General features: G+C 37.7%; 1 protein-coding gene across 4 annotated transcripts in view; it reads right to left on the reverse strand.

Annotated features, from left to right (window-relative positions):
• Positions 1-22068, reverse strand: part of triob (trio Rho guanine nucleotide exchange factor b) — a 166731-nt gene that overhangs the window by 139593 nt on the left and 5070 nt on the right. For 3 of the 4 annotated variants that reach the window (XM_065246252.2, XM_065246251.2, XM_065246254.2), the window contains exon 2: positions 13975-14025. In XM_065246252.2, coding sequence (XP_065102324.2) covers positions 13975-14025 — 51 coding nt within the window. Of the gene's footprint in view, positions 1-5006; positions 5163-13974; positions 14026-22068 lie in introns of those variants that run through there. The other variant, XM_065246253.2, reaches the window with a different exon arrangement.

Below are 22068 nucleotides of genomic sequence, written 5' to 3' on the forward strand. Positions count from 1 at the left end.
TAGGACATCGAGAAACAGCGATGGAGAGCAAGAGGGGACTGTGGCTCCTGCTACTAAATGTGGACACACTACTCTTATTTTGCTAATTGCAGGTCTTTCAAACTGGGTTTCCATGCAAACATACAGGGCACGACCACAACTGCCCAGACTCCACCCCAAATCCATCCAAAATACAGACTGCAGTCATGGGACACTCCTTTAAAGCACCAATGTAGACACCACAATAGCGTTTGAACATTGCTCACATTTTTTATTTATTTTTAAAACCCATTTCATTTGCTCTTTTGCCGACCATGATATATTTTTGACTGCACTGGCATAAAGCAGATGCAATATTCTCTCGTGACACACTTTGAAGTTTGGGTTTGGGATGTGAGCTTCCAGTTTTTTGCACAATTGCAGACAGGTGCGCCTCCCAGCAGGTGTCAGCATGCACTGCATATTGTTTCATATTTTGAACTATACAATCTGCCAATCGGCTGCAAAGAAGCAACAGACATGAATATGTATGTACATCACACTCTTAATAGTAATGAGAGCAATGGTGATGCTTGTCTACAAAAAGGCGATAAGCATGCTTGTAACCAAGCAGATATTGTGCAACACTGATTTCCGTAGTAGAAAAAAAATATACCATGGAAGTGAATGGTGCCCCAAATTTCAAAACCTCTTAATTTATGTTCAGCAGAACAAATCAATTGATACAAATTTGTAACAACATGGGGGTGAGTAAATGATCACAGAATTTTCATTTTTTGGTGAACTATCCCTTTAAGGAATCAGAAATCCAGAAGATCCACAAGTGCCCCCTACATCACATTTTCTGCTAATGTGCGTGATATTAGCCAATGGCTATTTTCCTTTACTTTTTTTAATAATTACACACACACCAACGACCCCTGGGTCTTTTTGTAGGCCAGTAGATGGCAAAGTTACCTTATAAGGAAACACTACATGCCTGTGCACATAAAACATTTTCTATTAACCAAAACTATCAAGACAGTGAAAGCATCAAGCTTTTTTAGACAGACGATAAAGTAGGATTATTACTACAAGTGACCCTGGACTATAAAGTGCCAAAATTGTTAAAAATAAAACAACTCTTGAGCGCCACAAACACATTCCTGTAAGCCGCCATTGTTGTTGTTTTAGCATGCCTATAGACTGAATAAACACATGCGCATGATGTCATTGTTATCACAGATTTATGGTTATTTTGTTTACACAGAGACAACAAGGTGTCGTTTTTAAAGACTTTCACTTTAAAACCCATCTTCAAAAGTTTGCATTTTTATGACCTCGTAACGTGTCATCATATAAACAAACACCCAAAGCGCAAGTTCACGATTAAATTGTCGTGTAAACAGACCCTAAATTTATCGTTTACATTTATGCATATGGCAGACACTTTTACAGTACATTGAATCGATGCTGTTTATTATTATTATTAGTAGTATTTAGGGCTGTCACTTTTTATTCGATATTCGAATATGCATTCGAACATGACGTGAAATATCCGTATTCTAACTATAAATAAACCATCCGGTTTTTAAAATGCCACGTGTAGCGCATTTTTTTAAGTCTAACACATCGTAAAAGGAGGCTGAGAGTGAGACCGACGACGACAACTGTGCGCAATTGAGGGAATTAAATTGGACCAACATGAACCTAATGTGCATGTCAAGATGGAATTATAGTTTGTAATATAAAATGGCATATTATTGTTTATAGTGTTAAATATTATAGCAGAATAAAAAGCTTGTGTTAATACATTCGCATTATGAAATTAGCATGTATGAATATAATTTCATCATTTTTACAACGCAATGTAAACTTTATGTTTAACGACAACAGCATTTGTCTTGTAAACGGATTTGAAATGATCATGTGCTGACTGCCGCGCATCACATAGACGACAGAGTCAAGTGAGATCTGCAAAACTTAGCGGTAAGTTTAATTTCATCTCAAATATCAAATGGTTTGCGCTCTCTATCATTAAAAACGGTCAAGCACGCGCAGGGTTAATGTACTTGTCAATGACGGCTCACAAACGCTCGGGATAGGCTGTATGTGTGCTTGTTGTCAATGAGATTTCTTCTCACAAACACGCTCAAGCGCGGAATATGTATGCTTGTCAATGACGGGCATTAAATCCGCGGAATTCCACTGAGTTTTCCGCTGAAATCTACGAGCACGGATTCCGTTTGGGCTTGGCTATATGCCTTACTCCTGCTGCTGTTTAAGTTGTCACGTTATTGTTTGTACCTGTTCTGAATAGTTTTTTTTTCATATAAGTTGTTATTCATAAGTTGATAACCTGCTGTTTCAAACATTAAGTAAAAAAGTAATCCAGACAGTACTGTTTATGACTGTCACTAGCCTCTTTCACACAGTAATTCTGGTAAATTACCATGAATTTACCAGAATGAATTTACCAGAAAATACAAAAATGTGCTGTTCACACATGCAGTGACGTTCCGTCTTTTTACCAGTCAGACATCATTCACACATCAGTATCAAAATACCGGTATCGCAGAGAAAGCGGAAGTTACATGTGGCACACGGCCAGCGAGCTCCGTGTTGTATTTGTAAACAATGGCAGGCTATGACTTAATATCGTCGGTCCGTATTTTGTTGTTTTCACATCTGTGGCAAACGGTTGCGAAGTTGCTCGTGACCAAACAACATTGCGCTAGGCGCCATCAAACAGAACCTGCGTTTGCACATTAGGCTTCACAGAGGGTGTGCTAAGGACGTCGGCAATTCGGCAAATAGATGGTAAGCTGTTTTAAACAACTTTGATGAAGAAATGTGGATGTTAACTTCAGCTGTGCTCGACTTTTAAGCAGCATGTGTGTGGAAACGTAAACAGTGCAGGGGTAAACGCGTCATCTGTATAAAAACGTTCTGATTGGCCCGATCTGTCAGCACAGTCTGACGTCGTCCTTTCTAAATGCCGGTAATCCTATATTTTTCGTTCACACATAGCGCTTACCGGTAAATTACTGGTAATCTTACAACCTGTATTACTGGTAAATTGGGAGCACTGATTTACCGGAAAGGTTCTGTTCACACATGACATGTTAACTGCAATGTACCAGTAAATTACCAGTAAAGACTGTATGTGTGAAAGGGACTATTGTTAATAAACTTGTGATTGAATCTCCACGATGCTTTTTTTGATGCGCGCGGGGGGAATCTAGATATTCGAATATATTCGGATACATTGCATGATATTCGATATCCGTTCGAATTAGATTTTTCTCAAAAGAGACAGCCCTATTAGTATTATGTGTTCCCCTGAGATTAAACCCATGACAATTGTGTTGCTAATTGATCCGCCAATGGAGCTACGCCAGGGTTTCCCAAACTGTGGTTCCCGAACCCCTGATGGTTTGTGAAGGAATTGCAAGCGGTTGGTGAGTTTATGAAAACTAATTAAATCTTAAAAAAACAAGTCAACACATTGCAACACCAAAAATCTCACATAAATTTTATATTTAAAATATAAAAATCTAAATAAAACACTGATTAAAAATGTATCAGAAAACTGAGAACTCGTGTAAAATGGACAGATACATTTAATGTACCAATTAAAAAAAAATACCTGATGAAGGTCCAATAACAGTTAATAATAACAATAAATATGTTAAAAACTACTGATAAAAACTTTCAAACGGATTAAAAAAAACTGTTTTTGAAGTTAAACATGCAAATGTGCTATGAAATTATTACAATTTTTAATAAAAATGTAGGGGGGTACTTCAAGTAAATGATGTAGGCCAAGGCGTTCGGCTGATAAAAAAAGTTTGAAAACCCCTGATCTACAGGAACACCTTAGGTAAAGTTAGAGTAAAATCATGATCTGACACCACAAACAGCACAAATGGACTCCCTGTGTTTGTGGAGGTGAAGAAAAAAGCAAGAACCACAGAACTACCTAAGAAGCTTTGGCAGCTGGTTTGTACCATTTCCTCTAAAAGATGGATGATTATTGACAACATCATAAAATATTAAGAGTCTGTGAGGTTAAGGAGTTTCCTAAAGTGAAAATTCAACATTAACTCGGTTTTCCAAAACATTTGTACCCTTTTACTTTGAGATATATATATATATATATATATATATATATATATATATATATATATATATATATATATATATATATATATATATATATATATATATATATATATATATATGAAATAATAATAACAGATTAATTTGATTTCTGTCTGAAAGATGTTCCAACAGGCATCTTCACAAATAAAACACGCGACAGTCTGTGCAGATGGATGTGCTGTGTTTTCAACCAATTTGCTCTCTAGGGCATCTTAAGCTTTGCCAAGATATTGCTGCTGTCTACAGGGAGTTGGAGCGTCTCCAAAGCAGCACCATGAAGAACAGGTGACAAGATAAGGGCTGACTTCAAGACAACCTTACAGGCCCTGAGCTTTCATGCCATTATGTCTAAGCCACTAGAAAGGAAATTCTTTGTGTTTATTTTTGTTAGTGTGGTGGTGGTTTTTGTACAATTCTTAACAGTTTTTCAATAACTATGCAAGTTAGGTTTTTTGAGACCACATTAAACAAAAACTGGAATTTTGAGATGTCTGCTAGCTTTGAAGCCATATGTGGCCTGAGCCAATGAAAATACAGTATCCAGCAATGACACTTATAGCTAAGAGAACAAGTCCATGTCTATTAGTTACGATGTTTGAGCATAAAGAATAACCTGTCTCATGTAACTGCAACACCATTACATTTATACAAAGAAGGTTATGTACCTTTAAAAAGGCTTAAAATCTCTGTAAACCATATCTCTTTATACACAACATTTTTATACTGTAAGCATCACATTCATATCATGATAAAATACTGTATATCTAAAGCACACAGCGTGCCAGAAATCCAAATGCACTCCCAAATGATGCAATATTAAACACAACAGCACAAGACACAACAAACTGCACAGTCACACCAGGTATCACACAAACATCACTTACAATTCCCCGCAGAGAGGATCTGCAAGGCCATAATTTCTTATGTGAAGCATCCAGCAAAATCTTCATCTATTACTCTACAGCTGCTGTAGAAAGGCCAGGCGTGATGGGAGCAGTTCGTACTGTGCTATAATTCCTCTCCTCCCTTTCCTCTCCCTGCCATCTTCCCTCTCATCTCCTACAGTCAATACAAGGGCCCCAGTACGCAGCTCTGTGACAGAACCCATTATGAAGTCAGGCCTGCCCATTGGTCCACAGCTATTCTCAGTGGGAGGTGATTGGTTAGTGGAATGATTGGGGGCAGGGCTGATGGGATGATGGTGATCTAAGGATCACAGGCATGGGCCAAACTCACATGCATGGATGCTTCTGAGGAACAGGCAGCAGCAGTGGTGGTTTTTGCTTTCTGTCACTGCTCGGCAAGGTCTGCATGGGTTAATAAGCATCTATTTCTTGTTAAACATAGATTATTTGGAAATATTTTAAAGGAACAGTTGACGATTTAATTAGCTCATAATTTACTCACATTAAGGCTATCTTAGGTGAATATAAATCTCCTTTCTTCAGTCGAACACATTTAAAGATATATTAAATAACATGTCTAGCTTTGTAATAACATTAAACAGTGGCTGCTTGGTCGAAGTCCATCCATTATCAGAAAAATGAATCCATAGGACTCCGGTGGGTTTATATCAAGAGGCAACCGTCTGATCTCTCTGATGAAGCCAATACGGAAGTGATTTCAACTGCAATTCATCGACTGGCCACTAGAGGCCTTCTCCAAAAGGGAGTCAATTCCCCTAGACCCCCATGTTAAAATGTCCACATTTACAGCAGAAAACAATGTTTACAGCCTGGTACAAAAAGTGTTTTTTGCCTATATAGCTAATTTTGCCTTTCATGACATCTGTGAGTAGGTTGAATTTTTTTGTAACTCATCCGTTTAAATTATATTAAGCCTTAAATTTCTGCATAATTAAGGGCGTGGCCACTTAAGTGATGGGGGAACTGCCACTGCTGTCACTAGAATCGAGTCAGTCACCTTATAGCGCTTTTCCATTGCATAGTACCCCACGGTTTGGGTCGGGTCAGCTTACTTTTGGAGCTTTTCCACTGGGTGCAGTACGTAGTACCCAATACTTTTTTTAGTACCACCTCGGTCAGGGTTCCAAGCGAGCCGAGCTGATACCAAAACGTGACACGAAAACACTGAAAATCACTGATTGGTCTGAGAGAATCATCGCTAGAATTGATTGGTCATCGCTAGAATGTAAAAGATTAGCTTTACCCTCATGCTAGCTTGCGCTGTCTCAAGCGTGATGAAGTGAAAACTAAATGGTTAATAAACACAAACTAAAGCAGATGTTAGAACGTCTGGCGAATGAAGATAGATGATACAAAAATGGTAAAAACTGATTATTTCTCACTATTAATTCCATTATCTTAAAGGAGTGTAACTACTGTAGCATGTAAATAATGCACATAAATAAAGTGAGGTAGAGCGCTCAACAATTATATCTAATCAACAGACACGTGAAACCTAGCTAGGTTGCTCAAACAACAAAATCACCAGCTAACTTACTTTATATTTGCAAGAACTATAGACTAATACAATAACGTCCACTTACAGTTCTCACGGACACGTGTTTTATCAACTGCTATCCTCCAGACATCTTTATCTCATTTCGGCTGTGTGGCGCGCGTCCATGCTCGCGTTTTTTTTTTTGGACGACCTAGTTAAGGCGGTAGGGTTTCCCAGCTTAGGCGGGCCGCCCGAACTGGAAAGTGTTGCGGGAAACCCTGCTATGCAATGGAAAAGTGCCATTAGGTACACCCACGTCCTGCCTCTTTACCCATTTTCGGTTATCCGCGAGTGATGCGCGGTGAAGCGCAGCCAAAATGGCGACAACACGGCAGGCCCCGCCAGCTATTGGCTTAAAAAAATCTCTTCATAAAACTATTGGTGACATCACAGACATTACGTACAGATTTTTCATAGTCTATGATTAATCCATGTCTTTTGAATTGAAATGATTGGGTTTGTGAGAGAAACTTTTATGTTTGTGATAGAAAACGATTCATATCTTGAGCGTCATATTTATACTTTGAGCGATTCACATTTTTAGCAATTGATATGTCACTTTGTAAACACATGGGGTGATTTTCGTTGAAGTATTCCTTTAAAGTGTCCATGAAATCAAAGCCGCCGATTTTTATTTTTAAATGAAATATTGCAGTGTTCATTATAAACAATTTATCTGTGTGAGTCTTTTTTATTCATGTGCCCTCATGAAATTTAATCAAAATCTGAAAATTCCCACCCTCTTGTTGCGATCCTTCTCTGATGACATCAGCTTGGCTGCTTGGGTGGAGCATCTGTTAACCCCACCCGCTCCAACTGTCAGTCTATGCCTACTTTTCTATATCCAACCAATTCACAGTAAAAAACAAGCCACACCTGCTATTTTCCTCATGATATACATTTTGTTTCACTCAGAAGTATGTCACAATACAAAAGTCGATCGCGACTTCCTGTTGAAGGGGTATTTAAGAAAATTGAGTTGGGGAACTCAAATAATCATCCAGGTTATTTAGGAGGTTAAGTAAGTCTGACATGGTCATAATTCATAATAATTGACATGGTCATAATTGACATTCACATCTCCTTTAGATAAACTTAACTTTAGATAATTCAGTTTGGTATTTAAAACTCACAGACCACAGATGGTGTAATTACACTTGCACGAAGCAACTGGAAACTAATCGCAATTTAATTGTATATCACATTACCCGTGTCAAACAGAAGAAAATAATCATCATAAAGCTTGTAAAGACTGCCAAAAAATGCCAATAAAACGTGTCAGTGTGCCCTAAAGGGAATGAGATGCGGGAGCGATTTTTCCACTGTAAGCGCAATTCCGAGCAAATTCCTCGGAGGACAATTATATTGCCTGTTTAAACACACTAGAATTAGCCCACACTGCGCTAACTGCAGGGTGCTATGTAAACAGCAGGGAAGGTCATTTACATAATGTCATTTCATGCATAAACTGTCCAGTAAGACTCTTATCAGTAAATATCTCAGTCTGCCTTCATGAAGAATCTGGGAAACAGGAGCTGTGGAGTATATATAGGTGTGTGAATATGATTTTATGCATGGCTGGTGAAGAATTCAGCATGGTGTTAGCATTGGCAATCTAACACTCTTAAATGAAGAGCATGTGAGTGTGTGTTGAAATCATCATGTGAAAATGATATTCTGATTCAATTAGGCTTTGCGAATGGACACTTAAGTCACCATCATCGTTATTTACATTTCATTTACATAATTACATAAAATGTCACTGATTATTACAAACACATCTCTACAAGACTTTATGGTCTTTATACATGACACTCCCTCATTATAAAGCTATAAGATGCTAAGCTAATAAGATCTAAAAATTGTATGGTTTCAGCTATCTCATAATAATAAGCAGAAACATCTGCTGTATAAGCCACTCGTAAGACATTTTCATTAAAAAAAAAAGCTCTGTGCTGCAATCAAAACATTGCAATGTATTTTAAAAAAACAGTGAGCTCGACACAATAGCTTTGTTTTCATAACTCTGTTTTTATGTGCATTGACGTATCGCATCAAAAACAAGTGATTGAAATTTTAGAAATGTCGACTTATGGTTGTGAATAATGGGAGATGGAAACACATTTGCTAAATAAATTCTGACATAGTGATTATTAACCCCACCTGACTGATCGTCTATTTTCGCTGATGGTATCTTTTTGGTTCCTCCATAACATCATGCATTGTTTTATTTACTGTTGGTTGCCAATATCACCGTCAATCGCTCAAACAACTTGATGAAAACATACCTAGGTCACATTTGTTTGTTTATTTTTGCAGATTTTAAAAAGATTTGCTTCACGTTTAGATGGACACTGCTGTGACCAATAGCGAGAGAGTGAGGCGGAAAAACTTAGAAAATATGGGAGTTTTAAAATCTTATGGCATTTGATGAAAGCCTACTTTTCGCAAATACTCATTCTATTTCATATTTACATTAACTCTTTCCCTGCCATTGATGAGTTATCTTGTCAATTAAGCAAAAACATTTCCCTGCCAATGCCGCTTTCCTGAGTTTTTACAGTAATTTGTAATTTCAAAAAAGCAAAAACACATTTTTTATTAATTTTAAACTCCGTGTATGTTTTGATAATCGGTCTGTATCTGATCTCTAACAAAATTCCTTTACAAAAATGCAATTATTTCAGCTTTTTGCTCAAAATTTTGTATTTTTGGAAGAAACCTACCCATATTTAAGAAGTTATAAAAAGAAAACAAATGAAGATAGGATGAAAGTTTTATTCCCCATTTTGTTTGTTTGTTTAAAAGCAGAGGGTCTGTTCTTTCATTTGATATATTTGTATGTCTATATATTTATAGAACAGAATTTTCTATATTCTATATTTTCCTTTGTGAAAATCACAAAAAATGCTGGAGGGCAACTTAAAAAAATAGATGGCAAGGAATGAGTTAAACAGCATTTCAAGCAAAGTATGAGATAATTGTTTATATGTTTCTTTAAATAAAAGTTAAATAATTGAAATTTTAATTATCATGTACATACAAATACACATTAATTAATAAACATTAATGTATACATTTAAAAAACATTTACATTGAATCATATATACATATATTATTTTCCCAATCCTATCTTGTTCATAGACTATGCATTTCTTCCCTCCTGTATATTTCCAAATCTGAAAGATGCTCTCAATTGTTATAAATCCATGGTTTTAAAAAGCTAAAAGACTTGCGGGTCCAACAGTCTAGAACCTGTGCTATTTCAAAAGCATTCGAGAAAACAGTCCACTGATATTAGGTCAGCTATTTATAAATGCTGTTGAAGATGAATTGTCCTAGCTAGTGTAGTTCAGTGTTGTGCTAAAATATTATTCTTTATACAATTTTGCCCTCACTTCCTCACATTTATTTTTAAATCCGTATGACTTTCTTCTTCAGAATACAAAGGGAGATGGGTGGATTCAATATAACGGGGACACATTATTATAATATGATAGGCATACATTATTAACCACTTTAATGCTTAATTATATATAAAAACATTTAAGTTGCTATAAAAGCATCTGCTTAATGAATCCATTTAAAGATTTCACTGTAAAATTTGGGTTCTTACTTAGACTCCCTATAGGCTGCATTTACACCCCAAGTCTTGTTACATAATTCCAATTAGTTGAATTTCAATTTGTTGAACCTTTAAAGGGGTCATATATGACTTTGCTAAAAATAACATTATTTTGTGTATTTGATGTAATGTTAAGGTTCAAAAAACACATAATTTTCCACATACCATACATTATTGTTGCTCCTCTATACAATACCCTGCCTTTCTAAAACACTTCAATATTTACAAAACTCATCGTTCTGAAAAACGTGGTGTGTGCTGATTGGCCAGCTATCCAGTGCATTTTGATTGCTCGAATACCTCAAGCATGTGACGGAATTTTTTTTACCATATTTGTAATATCAGCTCCCAAAGCACATAACATCAAGCTAACAGCTCTGGTATGAGCAACTGGAGGCGCAGAAGTTTCACACTTTCCATTCAACCAAATAGTCGTGACCTTGCTTAAACAAAGTAAATATTTTAAATTCATTATTTTTCAACACATTAGCACATTTAGAAAGTGTTCTAACCTCAGGTGACCTCAACAGGAAGCGTTAGGCTCCTTTCAACCCTTCAAAACAGCTTTCCAATGGTGCACCAAAAGCTCTTCAAAACCTGAAAAGAACTTTGTATTGACCGCTTGAAAGCTGCTTTGGACAGAAGCCTACCAGTTTAGATGTGTATATGTGTGCCTATCTGTTTGAAAGAGGCATTTTATACCCCAAACGCTTTCTACCAAAGAATCTTTCAAGCTTTCAGGATTGTTCTTGTACAGGCCTGGACTGATTGGCGTTGATGAGCATGTCGATTATTTTGGCAGACAGCATAAAGACCACCTCTGGAGATATTCTTTGTGCTAGGGTCTCCCCCTGGACTTGAGAATGAACCAAAGTCCGGCACATCTCTGCATGAGTTTAATACACTTTAGTCTCCAATTAGAGAAAGAGAAATTCACTGCTGGGAACAGGGCAGATATTGTTTGGCTACACGAAAATGAAAACGTACCTATATACCGTATTCGTAAACATTTTTGATGAAGCAACATTTTCTTTGTTGTTGCTATAAGGGTTTCACATATGTTAAAGGGTACATATCATGAAAATTTGACTTTTTCCATGTTTAAGTGCTATAATTGGGTCCACAGTGCTTATATCAACTTAGAAAATGTGAAAAAGAAAACCTAGTTACTTAGTTTTGGTAAGCCATTTTCTGCAAGCATGTGAAAAAATAGGTGATTGAAATTAGGCTCCCCTTGTGATGTCAGAAGGGGATATACTGACCCTTAATCTGCACAACCCAACCAAAAAAAGACCAAAAAAATGCTGTGCGGCGTGCCTTGCGCTTGCATTTACATTTCCATTATACATTTTTGGTGAACATTTTGTATTTACTTCAGAAAGTTCTTAAAATTCTCTCTCACTTGCCCATCCAAAACATTCACTTTGCGTTAATGGTGAGCCATGTAGTTCATGTAATGTTTTTAAAAGATAAGCAAGGTTGTAGAAACTATAAGGGGCTAATCACACCAAAAGCGCTTTAAACGATTGGAAACGCAAAAAAAGAGCAGTGTGACGCGGCTTTTTATATTGCTAGGCAACCACAGAGTCAGCTGTCTTGTCAATCAAATATTGAAGCATGAGCGCTCTTTTGCTGTTAACTGTCATATTAGCAAAAACTTTAAAAAGAGGGCGCTTGCTCTGACCTTGTTTGATGATGAGAGGTGCACAAACACGCAGGAGAGAGTGAGCGAGTGGAGTCCGGTTCTTCAAAGCAACTGTAAACTTCCCTCACCACAACGTAAGGCCCGCCTCTCCCCTCATTCGATTGGACAATGGAAAGACGCGAATGACGTCGGGCGCTTCTCCGCTCTCAGCGTTCCTTCAAAGGCGAGTGCTGTGGCCGGCGGCAAAAACTGCAAGGCGCTCATCGCGCATAAACAGCGCACAAACGCTCCCTGCCCATAGAATATCATTCAAAAAAGGCGCCTGCAACTGCCATAAACGCTTTTGGTGTGATTGGCCCCTAAGGGTACAGACAGGAATTGTCTCATGGGGAAAAAATACAGATATATTACCAAAACTTGATAAATTACCCAGCCCTACTTGCAAGGGTAGATCTGGTGAAGCCACTTTCAATTACATGACTCAACTCTGAATTGATACGTCCAAAATGACAGCATTGCTACTGTTTACACCTGAAAAGATAAAGGGGCTGGACATTTCCAAAATACGCTCTAAGCGGGTGACCAATGACTAGGCCAGCTTGACCAATTAGAGTAGGCTGAGCATTTTGACGGGAGCTTAAAGCTACAACAGAGCATTTGAGACAGACTGAAAAGAAAGGTGCCTCAATGATGTAAAATATGTAAAAAAATGATCTGGTTTTTGAACAATAACAGTTTTTTCCCTCCCACAAGACTTTTTTAAAGTAAACCCCTTTAAGTTTTTCCTGAAAAAAACTTGACTTTGTTTGACCCTGATCTGACATTGTTCTCAGTAGTTATCAGGTTTAGCAGTCATTAGGAAGCCGAACATGAAAAGCACAGCTTGACATCAATAACAGGCAGCTTCTATAAAAAATGCGCTGTGGGGGATGAACGTGAGAAACATCGAAACCGTCGCACACTTCCAGTTATTTTTAGACGTGCTTCTTGAACTAATTTAGATCATTGCTGCTCAGTAAAGCTTGCATGTAATGCTCCATGCACCTTACATAAACCTCAGCATTTATATAAACAGCATAACCACTAAAACACAGCAAAATATTAATAAACCTGATTTGTATTTGATTCTGTGCTGTCCAGCAACAAACACCGACAACAAGATAGGGTTGCTATAAAAATCAGTTGTGGTAATTGAAAATAAAACTACAAAATACAAGCAAAGAAGCAAATAAAGACATAATGACCAAGCGACAGGAGTAACATTTGAGGTTTAAAAGCTTTGCAGATTATCCCAGCAATCAAATGATCATAAACGGCTCTACTGAGATCTCAATGATACTGAAATTTGATGCAATGATGAAATTAGCCGAAAATATCAGGGCACAGAAAGCAGCACACTGCACACTACCGGCGGGATGGTAAAGATGCTGTCTTGGGACGAGCAAATGTTCAACTAATATTAGACTTAATTGGGTCAAGTATAGTTACATCACAAACATAGACCTCTCGGCTACAAAAAATGTCAATGCGTTCCTAATAGAGAGGTCTGATTTCCGAGAAAGTGATTAATCTTTAGCAGAATAAAACACATCATGGAAGCAATTTTTTGATCTTATATAGTTCAATAGCTAAGCTGAAACTTAATTAAATCAAACTACAAGAGTAAAAACTCATTTCAATCCATATAGGCACCCAATGCACCTATGAATGAAAATATGGATCTTTTGGTAGTTTAATAGATTAAAATCCAAATTATATCTTCCCTGTTGTTGGCAGGTGAGTGGCTACAAAGATTTAATATCGCATTGTACACATTATACGCATACAACCCAGATTTCAAGATACAATGAAACCATCATGTAAAATCACAAACACTCAACCATAATGAAAAGCACTTACATTTTGAAAATTGTGCAAAAACATTAGAGAAGCCAGACTTGAATGAAAAACGAATCATCGTAAGTAAACTAAGATAAAACTAACTGCGAGAGAGAGAGAGAGAGACAGCCTTATAAACTTACCGTTAATGTTATGGCACAATAATTGTAAAAAAGTTAAAGGTTAACTTTATAGACAATGGTATTTATCATAGCTTATTCAAACAATAACGGTCCCTTACCTGTGTGACTGGGTAATTCAAGCTTGGGTTCACATTTTGGAAGAGAGCATTCTGTGAAAACAGAGATAAAGATACTTAGATATATTTTCATAAAGATTAAGGGGTTTCTTACAAAGCATAAAGTGTTTGGGATGTGGAGCTTAAAAGCCACTTTATATGTTTTATTTGAATTAAATGACTAAAATGGTTTGCAGTTAAGTACGACACAAGTTCTGTTCATTGGCGATCCATTAACAAAAATGTTCATGACTGAAAATATAATAACATTTTACTGAGCATCCATAAAATGGTTTTCTCCTCCCATACAGCATCTATTGGAGGTGCTGGCTAGTTTTGGTTCAGTGGCAGCCAGTTTTAGAAACATCTTTGAGCCTGTAAATGGGATATGACATAACTTTTTGTAACTTCTTGCACCAGACATTTTTAACACTTTAAATTCAAAGTCTATGTCATGCTTATAAGAGCTTAGCACAGTGACTACACTGTTTTCTAACTATAACAAAATTAAAGAAGGAAACCCACCGGAAAAACGAATGTAGTTTACTTTAGCATTTACTATAGTAAAATGTAGATATTACAACACTTTATTAATGCCAGTGTGCCTTCTGTGTGAACGCAAATATAAGCTGGGATCAAGACCTAGTGACATTACCGGGACGTGTCCTGTGTGAACAAAAGACAGGAACATGCTGTAAGGCAGGGGGTCGACGGTACGTTTGACATTGGGCCAGAAAATAGTCAAAGGATAATTTAACAAAACTACAAAATGAATACATAAAAATTTGGCGTTATTGTTTGGTGTGCAGCTTATGCATGGATCAAACAAGACTATTGTTTTAACATAAATTACCTGCTCCAACATAATGGTCATATTAAAACGTGTCTTCTCAACCTAGATTGACTGGACACAGATTGTGGAACAAAAGATTATGTGTGTCACTGAAACAACCAATTACATGTGAGGAGATACCAGCCATTGTCCCGCCTCAAAATCGCTTGATCGAGCAAGCGCATGTTCTCCAGTGCTTAAAGAGCACTTATTTCATTGCTAAAACAACGTTATTTTGTGTATTTGGTATAATACAATGTATTTGCGTGGTTTATGTTTAAAACAAGTAAACTGTTGCCTACAATCCGTGTGTTTGTTGTAGTCCAAGAAAATAGATTACATTGGAGACGATTACTCGTGTCATCGTTTACTTTGGGGTTTGTACCCTTTGCATGTCGTTAGCATGTACTAACACACACTTACACACCAAAGGAAATGTAAAAATGTGAATCGGACCAATCGGTGCGTTTTAACATAGATAGGATCAAGCGAGCGCTCATCCCAGCCTTTGCTCACGTGACTGCATTTGTGCGCTCTCTCAAGGATGTTTTTCCACGCACGAATATTGGGCGAGGGCGTTTTTTTCAAAGCACCAGATTAATCGCATGTGACAAATGGGAAAATTCGCATTCAGAATCGCAGGCGATTCATCTGCGATTATGAATGCAATATTTCCCCTCTTGTCAGTGAACTACGGCAGTGAATGCCGCTCCATCTGAAAGCCGCTGATGGCGATTTATTACTGAGGAACCGGCTATACTGACGATATAAGCGTGACAATCACATGCGATTTTTCGTGCAGCCCTAAACCAGATGCTATATTAATCTGACTGCGGACGCGGGCCAGATATTATTGCTGGCGGGCCAGTTTTGGCCCGTAGATCACCTGTTGCCGACCACTGGTGTAAGGGGTGTGTCATAGTGATGACGTGTGTGACGTCTTAACAACGTAGTTATCACTTTTTGACACGGGTTTTAAACGCAGATCAACATAACGGTACATTCACACGGGGCGTAAGCGTTGACTCTTCCTATTCACTTTTAATAGGTCACGTCATGCGTTGCCGAACTGAATTGTGGATCTGTCGGTGCCGTGTCACTGCCGTTGCTTGCGCCAGAAGTTTAACATTTCTGACAGAGCCAGCCCATTACGTTTATGAAGAACCGGAGCATGTGGTGCGCTCACTGTGATTGGCTGTTGGCCATGCTTCAGACAAGCCTTCCATCAAGCGTTAACGCTTCTGTCCCGTGTGTATGTACCTTAACGACAAATTAAATAAGAAAGAAGCAAAGATCGAGGAGCTCCTCACTATCTGTGCTAAAGCTGAGATCGTTCGCCCGCTTAATGAAACAGAACACAATGTGCTAGTTTATTATTAAAACAGAAAATAAAGCATGCAGACGGTTTCTCAAGAGATATCGCGGATAATAAGCAAACTTAAGACACTGGCGTAAAAAACAAACCAAATGCACGGTTACAAATATATTACATCACATGTCTTTACAGGAGGTGTGTGTGAATGGGTGAGTTAGTATAACATAGACAGCTATGTAAAGGTCGTGTGTGCTTTGGTCTCCTGTTTATTGAGTATCCCACTGAGACTGTGTGATACGGTCAGTTTTTTAAGGAGCTGACCCAAATCCTCCTTTATTGCACGCTGAGGACTGACGCTCACTGATAAGACCTCACTCAACCTCTGTCCTTCCTGACTCTGGATCAGAGCTCTGGCCTTTACCCTAACCTCAATATTACACTGCAAAAGTCTGCACTGATCTAAGAGCATCTGCAGGGAGAAGTGTATGAGTGATAACAGCTCTTGATCAGATAAGGGTTAAATGGTAGTGGCGGGGCTCAATGGACTTAAACAAACCCCCACGCCCTGGGCAATGCTAGGAATGAATGATTAACCACGACTCATTTTAGCTGAATGAACCTGCTAGAGTAGTTTGTGCTGATGTGTAGTATTTCAGTTTTATTTTAAGCTTCATGTATTAGTATCTCCAACAATGAACAATTTCTCATTTTAAACTCGCGTGCTCCTTTATGATCTTATCATGAACAAAATGCATGTGTGTGGTTTCTTAAGAGAGAAATCATGGATACACGGAAACACCTACCAAATGCGGGACTTATGCATCACTTGTCTTTACGATATGTGTGTGAATGAATGCACGCACAGATTCCAGAAAATCATTGGCAGGGTGGATGAACCAAAATCAAACGATCCCAGACAAATCCAAGTATGCATTTTCCTGGTATTTTGCATAATCTATGTGTGAAAATGGCTTTGTTGATTTCCAAGTTTGAAATTGTTTATTTTTATTTTGGGTGAACTATTAGAGGGCTGCAGGGATAACTAACCCGGAAGTTCACTAGATTCCGTCAGCAAAAAGTCAAGGTGATTTCTCCATAGGCTTTTAGATTACAGCCAAAGTAAGCGCCGTGATCAACAAAAGTTTATAGACGGTTTCAGCAGTAACAACATAAACAAGCGGCTTTCGTGGTCAACACATAACTTCCGGTAAATTCGGCTAAGAATACATAACAACAAAGTACTTTAAGCGTAGTTTATTTATATAACAACCAAAATAAACAACATGTAGACTATCTAGGAAACCAAAACATTTGTTATTTTCGACGAGGTATTTGTTCGAGAGTTTAGTTTAGCAACCACTCAGACCATAAAAATAACTGAAACCGGAAGTACAGTTCGGACCAGACACGTATCGCGTCACAGCACGTGCGTCCGATGAAACCGTCTATATTTAGAAGTTATCCACCAAGATAACCTTCACAAATTAACACAACATTTATAATTCAAGTCTAAATACATTTACTAGAAATTAAAAGCTAACCTTAGGATATGAGCGAACTACACCATGGTCACTCAACCTCATTACCACCAAGCTTTCAACAACTCTTTTAAACTTCATTAAAAACATGTTCCCTGATAAGGAAATACTTTGTGGATTAATATTTTGGGGAATTGTGCCCATGATGTATTGTATTTGAGATTTTCATGCGTGTCAACGTCTAAAGTTTCCACCAATGTCTGTAGTCCCATGGAGCAACCGCCCTTTTTTCACGAGTTCACACTTAGAAAATAAGTCTGATAGATATATTGGTAAACGTATTTGGCGTGCTGTACTGGGAGAGGGTTCTTAGAATGATAATTGGCCCGAACGCAGAGTACCCCCCCACCCCCCTCTTTTAGGGTGGTGGAGGGATTCTAAAGATTTGGGGAGACTCCTTAGGCGAGTTTGACTGTGTTTATTTATGGGCTTGCCTTCATGTCGATTGGGTAGATATGTTGATTACTGATTGTAGACAGCTGGTAAAACTAGAGTATTTGTTGATTACTGATTGTAGACGGCTGGTGACAAGTAATTACATGTTCCTCCCGAACTACGTTAATAAAACATAATAAAGACATGTAACATTTTCAAAAATCACATTTATGGTGTGCTGTATGTATCTTGAGCTTGTGATGACCAAATATCTTATTTAAGGCATTTACTGTTACCAAAATCTCATTTCAAAAACCACCTACATCCATACTATATAGTAGGTGAAAAGTACCGTACTACTTCCGGCAACAATCCAAATTTTTCATTCGTTGGAAACTTTGCTATCCTGTAATCTCCCAGAAGATGGAGGGTTTTTATAAAAAAAAATGCCTGAAAGCTGTAACATGGCTCTATTCATATGCAAATATATGAAACAGCTCTCCCTTGTGTTTTAATAAGCTTGTTTAACGTCATTCCAGTGATTTAGCGGATGTAGTACGTCCCAATTCATTCATACTATCACTGCGCAGACCAATCGGCGGCTGACTTGAAGCAGTGCACGCCGGTTAGTAATTTTGTCCGACTTGAGCTGGCGCTGCAGGCACATGACTGTGTCATATGGTTTAAAGGTACCGCGAGAGCGTTTCGAGAGTAGTCGGCTAGCTCAGCCGGTGCTGCCTCTCCAGAGCGGCTGCACAGAGTTGTGATGACGATACAGCTCTTCGTGATTGGTCGCCTCACTGATGACAACGATCACGTGCGTTTCAAGTTTAATCTAACCTTCAGTTCCATTAATAAACATAATAAATTCAAGTTTTATAACAGGAAAAAAACATGTTAATATGCATAAATATGTTATATTGTGTTGTATAATAAAATAAAAATGAAAATACCAAACTCTATTGGTATTTTAATAATGTAGGCTTGTTTCCCGTAATTTTTGGGCATACAGTATAAGCAGCAATTCAAATATTCGGTGAATTATCAAATTCACCATCTTATTCACTTCATTCACGATTAAAAAAAAGGAAACACGGCACACACGTCACTACGGCAAGCAGCAAGCCTCCCTCAACTGCAAGCGGCAAACCTTGCCGATCGGTCTGCGCAGTGCTAGATGATCTCGAACACATCTATTAGGGCTGGGCAAAAAAATCGATTTTTCGATTAATCGTTTTTTTAAAAACGTGGTCGATTCAGAATCAATTATCAAAGAGCACAATCGATTTTTTTTTTTAGATTTTTTTTCCTGCAAACATTGAACGTAAGATTAACATTAATCAAATTACTAGTCTTCACTAGATGTCACCCTCTTTTTTGCCATGCGTGATGTTACCAAGGAGCGAGAGGTGAGCCTGTCATTCTTTCATTTAGTCCTTAAAATGGTGGTTTTGGGTGCTTCATCGACGTTGATGCCACCTTCACATAAAAAGTGAGAGGTATGGAGGCATTTCAGATTTCGCTAGCAAGACAACGACGGTAGTGTTGTGGCTTTTAATTTCTTTTTATTAATAACCCACTATTTTTTTATTAATAAAGTATTTGTATTAAATCTATATTCATTGAGTTGAATTGAGAATTGAGTATAAAAACCAACCCGAGATTTGGAATCGCAAATTGAACCGAGAATCGAAATCGAATCGATTTGATAGCTTGTGAATCGAAATTGAATCGATCTGGAACATCTGAATCAATACCCAGCCCTAACATCTATTGACTTTGGGACGAGAGAACCGGAAGTGCTAAATGCTAATTTGCTAACTCGTGTTCACGTTGTGCCTGCAACAATATGTCATCCCTGCTGTTACTGTTACTATACTTTATTCAAATGAGTTTGCTTTAAAGTTTTGAACAAAATCAGGAACCTTTACAGGGTCTGCCTTTATTTTAAAAATGAATAAACACATCCATACTGCCCTACAAAGGCTAAGTGCAGTAACTACCCAAACAAGGAAACTGAGAAAAATGCCCTTAAAGGGGCCATGACATGAAAATCTGACTTTTTCCATGTTTAAGTGCTATGATTGGGTCCCTAGTGATGCTATCAACCTAGAAAATTTGAAAAAGATCAACCCAGTAACTTAGTTTTGGTAAACCATTCTCTACAAGCACATGAAAAAATATGTCGTTGAAATTTGGCTCTCCTTATGATGTCATAAGGAGCTCTTATTATAATAATCCAACCCCTTAATCCAACCACAGCACTGCCATTTAGTGCAGAGAGAAAATAATTCACAGAACAATTGAGTTTCAATTTCAACAAACCACCATCATTGTGATCAGTGTTTGCACTTGATCTGCACATGTGCATTTTAGAGGACACACCCAAAACGGCACATTTTTGCACACACCTACAAAGTGGCAATTTTAACATGCTATAATAAATTATTTATATGGTATTTTGAGCTAAAACTTCACACATGTGCTCTGGGGACACCAAAGATGTATTTGACATCTTAAAAAAGTCCTGTGACATGGGCCCTTTAAAGTTTTTTACACCAGCCAGTCAAACATGTTACTGCAATTTTGGCACACACGTTTCTGCGTAGTTACTGCGCTTTGGCTTTGTAGGGCAGCATAGCATCCTCCCCTCAAACATCTACTGCAAGAACAATGTACTCTTAAAGAGACGGAGAGAATGAGGTAACTCAAAGAAACATCTTTAAATTAATGAGAAGATGACGCATATGGTCCATTCATGTTGCACAATGGTATTCAGCATGTACATTTGAATGATGCTGAATGAAATGCTTTAAAAAAAAAGATTGACAGTAATACATTGGTCTATAGCAGGGTCTATATGCAAAAATCTGTGAGTTTGCCCGCCAACGCACATTTTATTAATAGCCTTAATTTTATTATTTATTTATTAAATATTTTTATATTAGCTTGGCTCCTTATGTATGTTAACATTTTAAACAATGATAAAACATAAATAAAAGAGAAAATTTGACTATATCAACAAAATAGCCCTCCAGATTTATCCATTGTGTGTCACTGTCATTGCCATTTAAAACTGTAACTCATATACTGCAAAAGGCATCCAAAATAGTTTACTTTTGAAATAAATGCTCTGGATATTCTGCGATGTGACGTTTGCAGATGTGCACATTGTGATGTCGATGCTGAAATGATATATTGTGCACTGCAGCCCTTGTATAAATCAAAGTTAGCACTACAGTCTGAAACATCACTATACAATTCTACTGCCACAGTACATTCTGTATGTTCACATAAATGTCTCTCTATCCAAAACTTTCTGATTCAATTTCATGCCCTGTTCGTCTTGATTTTAAAGTTTCCCCTTCCAAGGAAATCAATTCTGGATCTGCAGCATCAACATTCCAGTGAGAGCATGGAGGAGGGTCAGATAATGTTTCCTCATCAGGCCTTCATTATATTACATCATGCAAGGCTTTCTGCTTTACAAGTCATAATGGATACTCAACAACATGGACTAGTATACATATCAGACTGGATAAGCGGGATGCTGGCCATTGTGCCTGATCTGTTCTCATCTTAAGACCGGGATGTTTCTCATTTATTGATGTAGGATAACACTCCAATTCCTACTTCTCGTTTACTTGTGGTTCCGGTTTTCCCGAATGGAAGCTTTAAATTGTCATCTATTTTTCTGTACATTTAGTGGAGTGATTTTTTAAAAGAGCGTCTGACAGCCCGCCATGATCCACAACATTAGCAGTAGCACTACCCACAATCCAACTAAGAGGGGAAAATTTGATTTAATTTTTTTATAACATGTGATAGTCCAATATGTAATTGTCTTAAATACCATGTTCCTCGCTGCTGTAATTATGCTTTATAGTTTATCAAAGTGAGGCAATGTTAGGAAATATCCCAAGCCACAATCCTCCCTTCACTTTTAGCTAACCTCTAATTAGATGTTAAAAGACGGGAGCGGAGAATGATTTTAGCAATGACAGATGCCTTCAGGTCAAACATCAGCAACGCATTAC

Source organism: Paramisgurnus dabryanus, chromosome 13 (assembly GCF_030506205.2).
Source record: "Paramisgurnus dabryanus chromosome 13, PD_genome_1.1, whole genome shotgun sequence".
In the NCBI taxonomy this organism is placed as follows: Eukaryota; Metazoa; Chordata; class Actinopteri; order Cypriniformes; family Cobitidae; genus Paramisgurnus; species Paramisgurnus dabryanus.